The sequence below is a fragment of the Moschus berezovskii genome, chromosome 6 (assembly GCF_049115385.1).
Source record: "Moschus berezovskii isolate FMDL1 chromosome 6, NW_MosBer_1.0, whole genome shotgun sequence".
NCBI classification, from domain to species: Eukaryota; Metazoa; Chordata; class Mammalia; order Artiodactyla; family Moschidae; genus Moschus; species Moschus berezovskii.
Window position 1 is genome coordinate 14,625,333 of NC_142465.1, and position 13,747 is coordinate 14,639,079.

The window sequence follows — 13,747 nt, forward strand, 5'->3', positions numbered from 1 at the left end:
CAGCAAAGTTGCAGGATATAAAATCAACACACAGAAATCCCTTGCATTCCTATACACTAATAATGAGAAAATAGAAAGAGAAATTAAGGAAACTATTCCATTCACTGTTGCAATGAAAACAATTAAATACTTAGGAATATATCTACCTAAGGAAACAAAAGACTTGTACATAGAAAACTATAAAACACTAGTGAAAGTAATCAAAGAGGACATGAATAGATGGAGAAATATACCGTGTTCATGGATTGGAAGAATAAATATTGTAAAAATGAGTATACTACCCAAAGTAATTTATACATTCAATGCAATCCCTATCAAGCTACCAACAATATTTTTCACAGAACTAGAACAAATAATCTCACAATTTGTATGGAAATACAAAAAACCTCGAATAGCCAAAGCAATCTTGAGGAAGAAGAATGGAACTGGGGGAATTAACCTGCCGGACTTCAGGCTCTATTACAAAGCCACAGTCATCAAGACAGTATGGTACTGGCATAAAGACAGAAATATAGATCAATGGAACAAAATAGAAAGCCCAGAGATAAACCCACGCTCCTATGGACACCTTATCTTTGACAAAGGAGGCAAGAATATAAAATGGAGAAAAGACAGTCTCTTTAACAAGTGGTGCTGGGAAAACTGGTCAGCCACTTGTAAAAGAATGAAACTAGAACACTTCCTAACACCATACACCAAAATAAACTCAAAATGGATTAAAGATCTAAATGTAAGACCAGAAACTATAAAACTCCTAGAGGAGAACGTAGGCAAAACACTCTCCGACATAAATCACAGCAGGATCCTCCAAGACCCACCTCCCAGAATATTGGAAATAAAAGCAAAAATAAACAAATGGGACCTAATTAAAATCAAAAGCTTCTGCACAGCAAAGGAAACTCTAAGCAAGGTGAGAAGACAACCTTCAGAATGGGAGACAATAATAGCAAATGAAGCAACTGATAAAGGATTAATCTCCAAATTATACAAGCAGCTCCTGCAGCTCAATTCCAGAAAACTAAGTGACCCAATCAAAAAATGGGCCAAAGAACTAAACAGACATTTCTCCAAAGAAGACATAAAGATGGCTAATAAACACATGAAAAAATGCTCAACATCCCTCATCATCAGAGAAATGCAAATCAAAACCACAATGAGATACCATTTCACACCAGTCAGAATGGCTGCTATCCAAAAGTCTACATGCAATAAGTGCTGGAGAGGGTGTGGAGAGAAGGGAACCCTCTTACACTGTTGGTGGGAATGCAAACTAGTACAGCCACTATGGAGAACAGTGTGGAGATTCCTCAGAAAACTGGAAATAGAACTGCCATATGATCCAGCGATCGCACTCCTGGGCATACACACCGAGGAAACCAGAATTGAAAGAGACACATGTACTCCAATGTTCATTGCAGCACTGTTTATAATAGCCAGGACATGGAAGCAACCTAGATGTCCATCTGCAGATGAATGGATAAGAAAGCTTTGGTACATATACACAATGGAGTATTTCTCAGCCATCAAAAAGAATGCATTTGAATCAGTTTTAATGAGGTGGATGAAATTGGAGCCAATTATACAGAGTGAAGTAAGCCAGAAAGAAGAACATCAATACCGTATATTAGCGCATATATATGGAATTTAGAAAAATGGTAACCTGCACCCTGTATAAGAGACTGCAAAAGAGACATAGGCATTTAGAACAGTCTTTGGGACTCTGTGGGAGAGGGTGAAGGTGGAATGATTGGAGAGAATGGAATTGTAGCATGTATATTATCATAAGTGACCAGTCCAGGTTCGACGCATAAATTTTCCTCTGTTCAAAAAAAAAAAAAAAAAGAAGTCTAACATCTTAAAGAATAAAACAGTGCTAAACTTTAATATAGGGAAGATAGATAACATGTAATACATACTGTTTTCATATTTAAAGTAAGCCCTAAAGGCAGTGAAAATAACAACAAACTCATGCCTAATTTTGAACAATTAATTACAAATACTTACTGAATTCAATGAAATGCTTCTAAATATAAACTACCAGGAAATAGCAAACAAATAATAACTTACAAGGAGTTCATTTTGCTTATACTCAAAATTTTTTTCAAAAACTTTGAACCTTTTTTCCATTAAAAATAGACATAAAATGACATGATTTCCCCCTCCTCCAAAGTCCATAGATAACTTATATCAAGTCATTAAATTTTCCTTCAACAACAACAATAATAAAAATAAAGTGGTCTCTAACAAGTGTAAGACCTAACACGCTGTTCTTTTTAAACAGTTCTTTCCTTTGTATACTAAGGTATATCTCAATGTTTAAAGGTCATTTACTAAATATAGTACTTTTCTAATAAGTCTGTTATAGGGAATGTCTTTTCTTATAATTCAAATCAAATATTTTCATACAAATATTAGTTGCAGCAGCCAGTAATCTTTCTAAAATCATTTCTAGTTAAAATTATTAGTGAACTAGTCTCATGGGGGAAAATCCCTCTGTAACTTCTATATAAAAATTCCTATATAATTTCTGTGTCTTACAGAAATAAAATCTCTGGGCACTGAAGTAAAATCAAATGATACAAGTCAAAGATGAACTGATATAAATAAATTATATACCATGTTTCTTTGAATCATAATGAGAAGGTTCTATTAAAAGTTTGACAAAAATATCTATGTGGAGGCATCTGTAGGATACACAGAATGTATAATTAATAGGTTCAGAGGAATAGATCTCAATTCAGAAAATCAAGAATATGCCCCTCAATGGGATATCTATCTTACATAGTGATGATATCCCTTTCTGAGTTTTAATCAGAAAAGTTACGAAAAAGAAATAATGATGATACTTCTAGTCGAATATTTATGTTATTTAATGACAATTGTAATGCATACAACATTTTACGTTCATAAAAATGAAAACTAAAAATCCCCCCCAAAGAAAGACTTATGATTTGATATGAAAGAAAGACATGGTACCTTTTATTTCATGTTGGCTTGCTTCTCGTCTTCTTTCTAGTTCTTTTCTGTCATAATTCAACCTTTTTAAGCACATAATTCCATACTGTAAACTTGTTCTGTTATTTTTTTAAAAAAGGAGAAAACACAGTGAGTTTACTCAGTAGATGATTAAGCATAGTCAACACTATGCCTTACTTCTTCGACAATACGTTAATGTTATATCTGTAATTAAATTATTTAGGATTATAGGGAAATAAAATTATAGTTATTTTAAGCACTCAGTGTTTCTAAAGAGTAAAGAAAGTATTTTTGAAATAAATTAAGCATGGTCTTAAAATAATCTTGGATGTTGTTATTCATCTACATTTTTGTTTTCTGTTAAGCTATTTTAGCATTGTTTGAAGACAAATGAACATCTTACTCATTTGAAAATAACTTAAAGAGAGTCACTATTATGGAGTCAAGAAGGAATTTATAGGAAATGGTTACCCCCCTTTTCATGATGAGAAAAATAATATAAAAATATGAGTAAGTAAAGTATTAACATATAGAAGCAAATAAAAAAATAGCCACCAACTCTAAGTGATAGAGAAGTATGTGAAAGGAAAAAGTCAGCAAATAGTGGAACTCCCTATGGAAAAGATACTGTGGAGGAACAGAAAACTGATCCTTGAAGATCAAGCAGAGAAATATTACAGGGCACCATGAACATAGGTTTGCTGATGAAATGTTAAATACATGGTGACAGTGAGACCCACTGTCCAGAGTTGAGATTCCATGTCAGGAAATAAGGAGGAATGTGATTTCACTTGGAGAATGGGGTTACATTAAGAAAAGAGTGCATTCAGAATAATGTGGGACACATCAAGGTGACAGAAAGTTACTGGACAATTTTCAAAGGAGAAAAACATTAAAGGTTTTAAGAAAGAATGAATCTGATAGCAAAACAGGAGTTAGGAAAAATAGGTAATTCTAGGTAACGGGGAAATGAGTTGAGGAATCAGTGCTGTCAAAATAATGATAAAGACAATAAGCATGAAAAGAAAATCCAAAACCCAGGGATGTTTGAAGAGAAGAAAGAAGACTTAGTGATACTATATATAAAGGTTATGAAAGAGTATAAAAGGTAGAAAGAATCTCTAGGCCTCAAGAATGAAGAACACTGATTATTAGTGATTTCTTAAATGTTTAGAATCATAGACAAAGACATACACTGGAGAAGGAAATGGCAACCCACCCTAGAATTCTTGCCTGCGAAATCTCATGGATGGAGGAGCCTGGTGGGCTATAGTCCATGGAGTCTCAAACAGCTGGACATGACTTAGTGACTTTCACCTCACTTCCCATAGACACGACACACTAGCCAGGCTACTCTTATGTGCTAGATGCACTTCTAAGCCCTGCATTTTTAATAAAACAATGCTGAGTTCAAATAGTTCAGAATCAGAGGAAAATGAAAAAAAATCTATATTAATTGCTACTATTGGATGAATTGTATTTTCCCAAATTCTTGTGTTGAAGCCCTAACCCACCCTACTTCAGAATGTGACTATAATTGTAGATTGGGTCTTAAGAGAAGAAATTAAGATAAAATAAGGACATCAGGGTAGACCTTAATCCAGTATGACCAGTGTCCTTATAGAAGAGAAAATTTGGAACACAGAAAACTGGGAAGTAGTCATGCACAGGGAAGACCATGTGTGGACACACTGAGAAAGCAGCCATCTGCAAGTCAAGGGGAAGAAACCAACAATGCCGACACTTTGTTTTCTAGATTCCAGAACTTTCAGAAAGTAAATTTCTGTTGTTTAAGCCACCGTCTGTGGTATTTTATTATGTTAGCTCAATTAAACTTATTCAGTGGATACCAGATAATACCTTCCTTTCCCCTAGACGTCTGCCACCCTATCAGTTTAATATCCATAAATGAATACAGTTTCTTGTTGTCATCTCACCACATAATAAGGCTTTTATTGTGACTGCCAATAAACACAGTACGGATAGGCCCTGTCAAGCCATTAACCTGAACTGAGACTTTTGTGTCAACTATAAATAACTTATCTTTTTCACTTGAACTGCTTTTAAATAATGAATTCCCAATCCAGCATTTTAAAAATGGTATTGTATTTATCTCTACTAAATTTAATCCAATAGTGTCAACAACTGTTAAAATTCAAAAGATTTTGATAAATTTGAAGAATCTCAATTATTATCTCTTTATCCTAACTCTATGTCATTAACATAAATGATTCTTATACCATTTTAACTTCAGTCATTAAATGCTGGACAGGATGTGAGCAAATAGTTTGTCAAATTGTCTAGATTTATGTTTATTAATTTACTATAATTAACTATATATAAAATGATCATAATACAACTGACAGTTGTGCAGATGACTTACAAAGAGATCAGGCTATAACATAACATTTATGACATGGTATTATAAGAAGTGTTTTTTTACCCCCTGGATAATAAACAACTTGAAAAAAGAATTTTCATGTTTTTAATCACAGCAATTTACTTCTCTGTGTTCTTACCACTGTCTCATGTCCTATTCAGTGTTTTTTCCCTGAAAATTAATGCACAAATAAGCAAAAGCACTGAAAGATTTATATAAAAACAAAAATGTTTTTCAGAGGAGAATTCCTTCTCAATTTTTTTTCTAGCATATCCCTAAGTAATTCATAACTACATATATCTATAGTTGAAATTGATGAATTTATTCTTAATAAATATTTTTCTACAATGAACACATAGATTCAAATTACAAACATGAAATTTCCTAAAGATACAGGGGGGAGAAAAGATCCACACAGTATGAGAATTTTGTCCTAATTCTGTAAACTTTGGGCATGTAATGTGCACCCAGCTCTACATTAGACAGTCCCTGCAATTTATTGCATGAAGATATTTTTGCCAAGTAGATGTACACAGATGTTTCAAAGAGCACATACTCTATATTTCTTAAATATCTCTTTATGTTCTAGTAATATATACATTAATTACTTTTTCACTTAAATTATTTCAGAAAAAACCTAAAACCTACCGATGGAAACTATCCACCATTTTTAAATGGACGCGGAGATCTTTTTTTGTTAGGTGATCTAGCATTCTTGCATCTACCAAGCATTCCATAAAATAACTTCTGTACTGAGGTAACCCCAGGCTGGGAAGCCATTCATTTCCAATCCACTCATGGTTCATATCTCCATATGCCAGGGTCTGTAGAAAAACCGGACACTAGAATTGTTTTATAGCAGTCAAGTTTCTTAACCAATAAAATGAGATGGTAATTGGAGGATATGGGCTATCATTTTAATTGATATTTAATTATTTTATATATCAAAATGAAGCAAAAATAATATTTAGCCTCTAAATTTGATTTATTTTGTACAAAGTGGAAGTCTGGGTCCTTGCCTACAGGGTCCTTGCCCACAACGAATGATTATGCTTTGTTTTCTCAAAAGGAATTACATTTTATACAAAATACATTTTAAATTCAAAAGTTAAAATGAATTATATAAACAAATGCTGAGCTGAAAGATCCTTGCTTTGTATAGATAGATTTATTAATTCAACTTATTTTATCTGTCAGCCAGTATGCCACTATTTCCTTCTCTTCAATGCTACTGTTATATTGCTGGGGTATAATGGCAAATCTTGATGTGAAAACAAAAACCTCAGTAAATGGAAAGAAAGGAGCCACAAGGCTAGGGGGCAGAATGCTGAAGCTTTATGTGCCCTCTGCTGTTACCTAGTGAAGCATGCAACCAGTACTCTATAAAAACTGATGCAACCTTTTATAGATATCAGTCAATATAGACTTTGTATTTAAAGAATCAGAGCATGACCAAAAAGGTAAAATATAATCTAATTCTTTAATATAACAATATAAACGGATCTTACCAAACACTGTTTGTAAAAGTCAAAAGTAAAACCCAAATCAACCATCGCCACTAAAGCAATTTTTAAAAAGAATTATTACTCTCTATTAATTTGACAATATTTTCCATTCAGATCCTTATCAAAGTCACAATTAGAACATGTATTTAAAATTGAGGTGTTCCTCTTATTTTGTGTGTTCTTAAAAAATGAAATGCTTACCAAAATAAAGACCTAATGCAACCCTAATTTGCTAAATGTAGGTCCTAGTAGTATCTGGGCTTCCCTGGTGGCTCAGTGGTAAAGAATGGGCCTGAAGTGCAAGAGACACAGGAGACGCGGGTTCAATCCCTGGGTCAGGCAGATGCCCTGGAGAAGGAAATGGCAACCCATTCCAATATTGTTGCCTGGGAAATCCCATGAACAGAGGAGCCTGGCCAGCTAGAGTCCATGAGGATACAAAAAGTTGGACATGACTGAGCAACTAAACAGCAACAGCAGAAAGGTCCGAGTAATAACTACCGAAATTTTTCATACAGTCAAAGTTTGAATCACATTACCTATAACACATTAATTCTTTTAGTTTAGCAGTATAATGCAAAAATGTTGAAAAAGGAATAACTTCTCTACCTCAATAAATGGGAGTGACTTCTGATGTGCAGTTGCAAAGCTAACCCATGTCCCTCCATCTCCATTTCTCACACACTTTCCATTATACTATAAAGCTTGTGTGTGCTTAGTCATTTAGTTGTGTCCTACTGTGTGTGACCCCATGGACCGTAGCCTTTCAGGCTCCTCTTCCATGGGGTTTCTCAAGAATACTGGGGTGGGTTGCCATCGCCTCCTTGAAGGGATCTTCCTGACCCAGGGACTGAACCCATGTCTCTTATATCTCCTGCACTGGCAGGTGGATTCTTTCCTACTAGTGCCACCTAAAGAATAGGTGATTCCAAACAAATTTTTTGAAATCTCTCCTCTTCCCCTTACATCCAACATAAATGATTCCTGATTAAATATATTCAAAGGGCGATTTCCAAGAAGTTTAAGTTGTAGTTCTTTTAAAGGAGGAAGGAAGTTTTCCTTTCAAAAGAGGCCAGGTGTAAAATGACAATCATCTTCTTGACTGCAAATGGTGATTTAAAAAGACCTATATAGTATTAAATATAATAAAGTTGAATACACGATTAAGCTAATCTTAAACTAAGTGAAGATTTATAATCACATACAGTTTTCTTACTTTATATATTCATAGCCTACTAAATGATACTGTCTTAAAGCGTATGAATTTCCTACCTGGGCCCAGCTTCCTTCCTCAGATTCTTTCTGTGTTAGCAGCAGGAAATGATTAATAAAGCAGATAAATATAAATTAATCTCAAATTAATACAGTAAATTTTTTCTAGTAGAAGTAAAATTGTTTTGCTATTAAAATGTTAATTAGGACACAGGCAAATAAATACACAATCCTTATTCAGATCCACAGCAATCAACTGAGGAGCTCAAGGGCGACTACAAGGGCATCTATGTAATTTCTAATTTAGGCTAATTAAATACACACATGTGACATATGGAATTTTCATGATACATTTGATCTGGTCTTTCCAAACCTTTTTAATTCTTAAAACTGTGGGATTTTTCAAAATAAGTTATAAAAATTTTTTGATTATATACATACAAATATACAATGCACAAATGTGTATACATACATATGATGGAGAAATCCTGTACAAAGTAAGTGAATGGAGTGGACAAAGGAATTGCGTCCTTCCAACTAAGCTTTATGGTAATGAAATGGGTCTCAACAACGAGCAGCAACAAACAAGAAAAGACCAAGGACAACAAGCTAAAGTAAAAATGTAATTAGTAAACAACATTGGCATTTTTATTCATCATAAGCTAAATAATCAATTTCAAATGAATAAAATGAAAAGGACATTAAATTAAAAATAAGTTGCTCATAATAAAATGCATGGCATGCCCAACTTTGCTACTTCAAATGAGAAATGACTATACATATATTGTATTTTTAAAAGCTGACAATTATGAGTCACCATGAATTTCTTTAAGCATGTACTTTTAATACTTTAAAAAAATGAACACTTTTCATGGGAGTGATGAGGAGGAAGCTCTGTATCTGAGATGGGAAAGTACAAGAAGTTAAATGATTGCATTTAAAAAGGATATTCAATCTATACATTCTATTACAAATTTAATTGGGTTTGGTAACATGCATTACCTGGGAATATGCTGAGTTTTAAGTGATATTTGCTATCAAACATTTCCAATGTTGTGAAATAGATAAATATTATTAAATTCTTGATTACTTGTTTGCATGTTACAAACTCTTATATTAACCACATTATGACAATCTAGTATGGCTTTAATTAAAAATATCTAAGTGCAGTGAAATTAGACCATAATCATTGCATATCACTGTGTAAACATACCCATTACTCTGATCCTACAGTAAACAAAATAGCTTTTTCATCCAAATAGCAGCAAAATAATGTTTTTGCATGTTCAACAAAGCTGCAAAGACTAACCGTTTTTGCTGGAGCTGCAAGATTTTCCATTTCTTCATGGGTCACCCAAACGTTGCCTGAAGGCTAGTGAGGAGGCCCCGGGGGAAGCAGTGGGATCCATGGGAGGAAGCAGCGGTAAAGAAGAAAGGCAGCGCCACTGTAAGTTAACGGCACCATAGTAACACCACTGTGCTCGTGCTTCTACACCATGTGCAAGAGACAGCGTTGCTGGCTCCTCACAGCTCTCTTTTGCTTCTACTTCAAAAGATTAAATAGAAAGAGGCATGCTGTGAAGCTCACATGGGATAGATTTAAAATGATACTTCTGTAATTATTAATCAGGAAAAAGGCTTAATCAAAATTTGCATTTCAAAGGTATGTGGCTATTGGAGCCATCTTTTTGTAATCATGGAGAACTGAATAAATTTGATCTGTAGAAGAATATTTTTTCTTCAGTAAACAAAGACACGAGTGATTTGTCATGTTATTACTAATATTTCCTTCACAAAGTTTTGATTCTTCAGTGTCCTTGGAAAGAGAAAATTGGTTGTCAATACAAAGCTGAAAGTACTATCATAACCTGTCTGGAAATCAATATCAGTTTTTCCCAAATGACCTCTTCCTTTCACAGTTCAGTAAATATGTTGTTTTCCTATATTCAAAAAAAAAAAAAGGAAATGCTATTTTGGATGTAATAAATTTTTTTTTTTTTAGTAAATATTATCAGAAGTCACAAAACTTGTGTTACCTGGTTTTTCAGCAGTATCCTACACCATTATAGAGAAGAGCATGTTGTAAAAGGGAAGTTTTCCTCTAGCAGGCACTATTCTATTATGAAGTCTCATTTTCCTTTTAATAAAAACAACCCATGATATTTCTTTTATACACCAACTTACATACAACTACTAAACCAAAGTCCATTTAGTAACATACAGATCACTGGGAACCACTTCCCATCAAATTCCACCATTTAACTGGGATATCTTTATGAACATTTCAACATTGTCTAAGTACATCAATTCTATAGTTACAGTGAAATTTATATCCTATGTATTACTTGTTACTTATTTTGGAAGGGGTCTCGTTTTAAAGAATTGGAGGTAGCAAAATTGATACCCCAATATAAGTCATTACCATAATTTTCTCTGGCCTTTTCTACCAGTACAGTACCATGTTAACTTAGCTTCTATGATAAATAATGCAATTTAACGTAATTTTAAAAATAACTGCATATAAACTAAATTGATGAGTATAATTCAGCATATGGTAAATCTCATGTATAAGAGAATTACTCATGGTTGAGCAGTGAAACAGTAAATATTCATTATCATAAGTAAATCATATCGACATAAAGATCTCAAAGGATAAGTATCATTTATACATATAGAATTCTCATTTTCCTACCATTTTGGAATTCTGAGTATAAATGAATTTTTCTCTTAAAAGATAAAACTGCACAACTGTAAAATATACTTGGAAAACAGCAGCCATCCATGTCATTAAAAGCCCCTCCCTCTATCCCAGCTTCTAAAAATGGTGCTCACTATAAACAGAAAGTTGCATATGAATACATGATTATTAAATCACGTGGCAGCAGCTGCTTTCACTGCCTCTTGAGGAGTGCACTATGAAAAAGAGTTTTTACACTCATCTGTCACGTTCCCTTTACACTCAGGGATGACACTGAGCGGCTGTACGGTCTCTTCATCACGAGCTTCAATGACGGTTATCTGAGAGGAAATTCATTTAAGCCAGATTGTTTTACAATGATGTCTATAGATTCCACCTTGGTTGTGAATCCAAGAAATGAAGGTCTCACTCCTCTGTAAGAAATCTGACCAGTATTATTTCATACTGAAATGCAGACATGTACAATCTCTTTCCTTGTGGCTCAGCTAGTAAAGAATCCACCTGCAATGCGGGAGAGCTGGGTTCAATCCCTTGGTTGGGAAGATCCTCTGGAGAAGGGATGGCTACCCACTGCAGATTCTGGCCTGGAAAATTCCAAGAGGAATTTTGGAACACAGAGTTGAACATGACTGAGTGACTTTCACTTCACTTCACATAATCTCTTGCACAGGTTATTTAGAGTCTGTATCTGCCAGTCTATCACCATATTCTGGAGCGAGTAGGATTCAAGGAGCCATGACTTAATCTGTATCTTTGCATGCAAAATAAGCATATATCCAGGACAATTTCCTAAAGCATGGTTGGCAAACTTCCCGAAGTTGTAAGCTGGTTGTTCACTTGTGCTCTGCAGTTTTACTTGTGAGGAGCACTGCCTGCTCTAGAGTCTTGAAAAGTCACTCATAAAATGACTCCTATACGACCCAACCACTTAGGCATTAGTTGAGGTTTTCAACAAGTTTACTTTATAAGCAAGCCCACGGGTAGTAAGTCAATTATTTAGATTTGTTTCTTTTTATCACCAGTTTCAAGGATGGAACTTTCGACTGGGTAAGTCATAAAAAGGGTGCTTCAGAGCATGAGCATTTCAGCAAAGAGCAGAGAATAGCTAGAGTTGGGACACTTCGAGAAGCAAAGGACATAGGACACTGAAGCCTTGAGTCCAGGGATAAAGGCTGCGAACAGTGGCCTGGAGAAGCATCAAGGGCAAGCATCATATCATTTGGCCGTGGCTTTCTGAGAGCCACTGAAAATCACTTACTCACTGCCCTTGGTAGTCCATGCTGCAACCCCCAATAAATGAACTGGAGAATGCAAACCAGTAAATGATTTTGTGTGTGTGTGTGTGTGTGTATCACAAATGCCATTTGAGCCTAGAAAATGATTTCTAAAATTTTAGTTATCTAGAAATTTACTAAATTATAATCAAGAGGTTTGAGTTCTAGCTGTGCCACTTCTTAGTAACTAGGACATTTCCTAAGCTTCCCTAGATTCGACATCTGTCAAGTAGGCTAAAACTACATACTCATAAAAGACACTAATAATTTTAAATTATGATGCAATATATTCTGATCCAGGGCTGGGACTAGGATGAGGTAGGTGAGGTGTCAAGGGGGCTTCATTTAGGGAAGCACTCACTTTCAGGATCATGCAAGTGAAAGGTTGCAACTTACAGTGAGACCCTCATTCAGTTTTGTTGGAGGTGCCTTGCTAGCCTTACCTTAGGTCAGATGCAATAAAATATTCAGCTAGTATTATCAATTGAAATCTAGAAGGAAAGTTCCTAAAGGAGGTTAAGAATTAAAGCACTTACCTAATTAAATCATTCAGGAGAGAGTTATGATATAAAAATAAATATTAAAATGAATTTAAGGGATAAATTATGAAAACTAATTGGGGGAAAATAATTCTCTTGCTGTCAGAAATACAAAATAAATAAAGCAGCCACACCTCAGAACAACCCTGAACCTTATCTAGCTGTCACTTCTGTAATGACTTACACGCATTTTTTACTTTATAACTGAACTTCAAAGTAAATCAATTTGAAATTTACTTTCCACATTTAAAATGGCCTATATCCACATCTCTCCCTAATCTGACTTGATGTTTCTCTACCATAAAAGGAAAAACATTTCTCATTATAATATGACTAGTTTAACACAACTGTATTTCACCTTATTTACTTAAAGGTTGAGGCTTAGGAGGTTAATAATTATGTAAAGGGGAACCAAAGAAGACTGAAAGAATGTGAAAAAGAAGGAAAACTGGTAGAGTGCTGGAAGCAGGAAAGTACCCTTGTTAGGAGCACAGACCATGGGGCAAAACCACCTGGGGTGCGACCTTAGGACAAGGCACTTAACCTCGCTGTTCATCAATTCCTCCCATCTGTAAAACAGGTATCATCAATTCCTCCCATCTGTAAAACAGGTATCATGAAAGAACCCATCTCATAGCACTGTCCGCACTCACATCAGTTACTGCACGGAGAACACTTAGACCAGGGCCTGGCCTTCGTTCTCCACTGATGTTGGCTGTTACTACAATTTTATGAGAATTCTCATTAAACAATCTCTACCCAAGTAAATCTTTAGTTTAATAAATGTTCGTTATTTCCCCTGTACACTGTGTTGAAGCTGACTTATGCCTTCCATGTCTGCTCAAAACTGCTAAATTATATGTTTACCAAAGATCATTTGTTTTTGTTCCCAAACCTTTTTACTTTCACAGCACTTCTGAAAAAAATTAGGCAATTTAAGTAAATATTATATAGAGCCAAAAATTAAATAAAATTGGCTTATGTCTGAACACTAAGCTGAATTATTTGGAAAGACTAGATAGGGCAAATATTAAAATACATTATCTATGAGAAATAGAACTTTAGCAAAGTCTAGGGAAGAATTTATAAATTTCCAGGAGGATTCTACACTCGCATAGCTTTTCGAGTATCTCAGTTATCACTTTAAAAAGAAACTCAAACTA

The 13,747-nt window shown here is 34.6% G+C and overlaps 2 protein-coding genes across 10 annotated transcripts in view; one reads left to right on the forward strand and one right to left on the reverse strand.

Moving 5' to 3' along the window:
• ACSS3 (acyl-CoA synthetase short chain family member 3) overlaps window positions 1–13,747 on the forward strand; it is a 234,622-nt gene that overhangs the window by 188,776 nt on the left and 32,099 nt on the right. The gene's annotated exons all lie outside the window — the stretch shown is intronic.
• PPFIA2 (PPFI scaffold protein A2) overlaps window positions 1–13,747 on the reverse strand; it is a 500,869-nt gene that overhangs the window by 15,758 nt on the left and 471,364 nt on the right. For 4 of the 8 annotated variants that reach the window (XM_088836833.1, XM_088836831.1, XM_088836829.1 and 1 more), the window contains 4 exons: window positions 9,383–9,445; window positions 8,134–8,163; window positions 6,005–6,198; window positions 2,977–3,074 (listed from right to left, as the gene is read on the reverse strand). In XM_088836833.1, the coding sequence (XP_088692959.1) occupies window positions 2,977–3,074; window positions 6,005–6,198; window positions 8,134–8,163; window positions 9,383–9,445 (385 nt within the window). The remainder of the gene's footprint in view (window positions 1–2,976; window positions 3,075–6,004; window positions 6,199–8,133; window positions 8,164–9,382; window positions 9,446–13,747) is intronic. The other 4 variants (XM_088836830.1, XM_088836835.1, XM_088836832.1 and 1 more) reach the window with 3 other exon arrangements.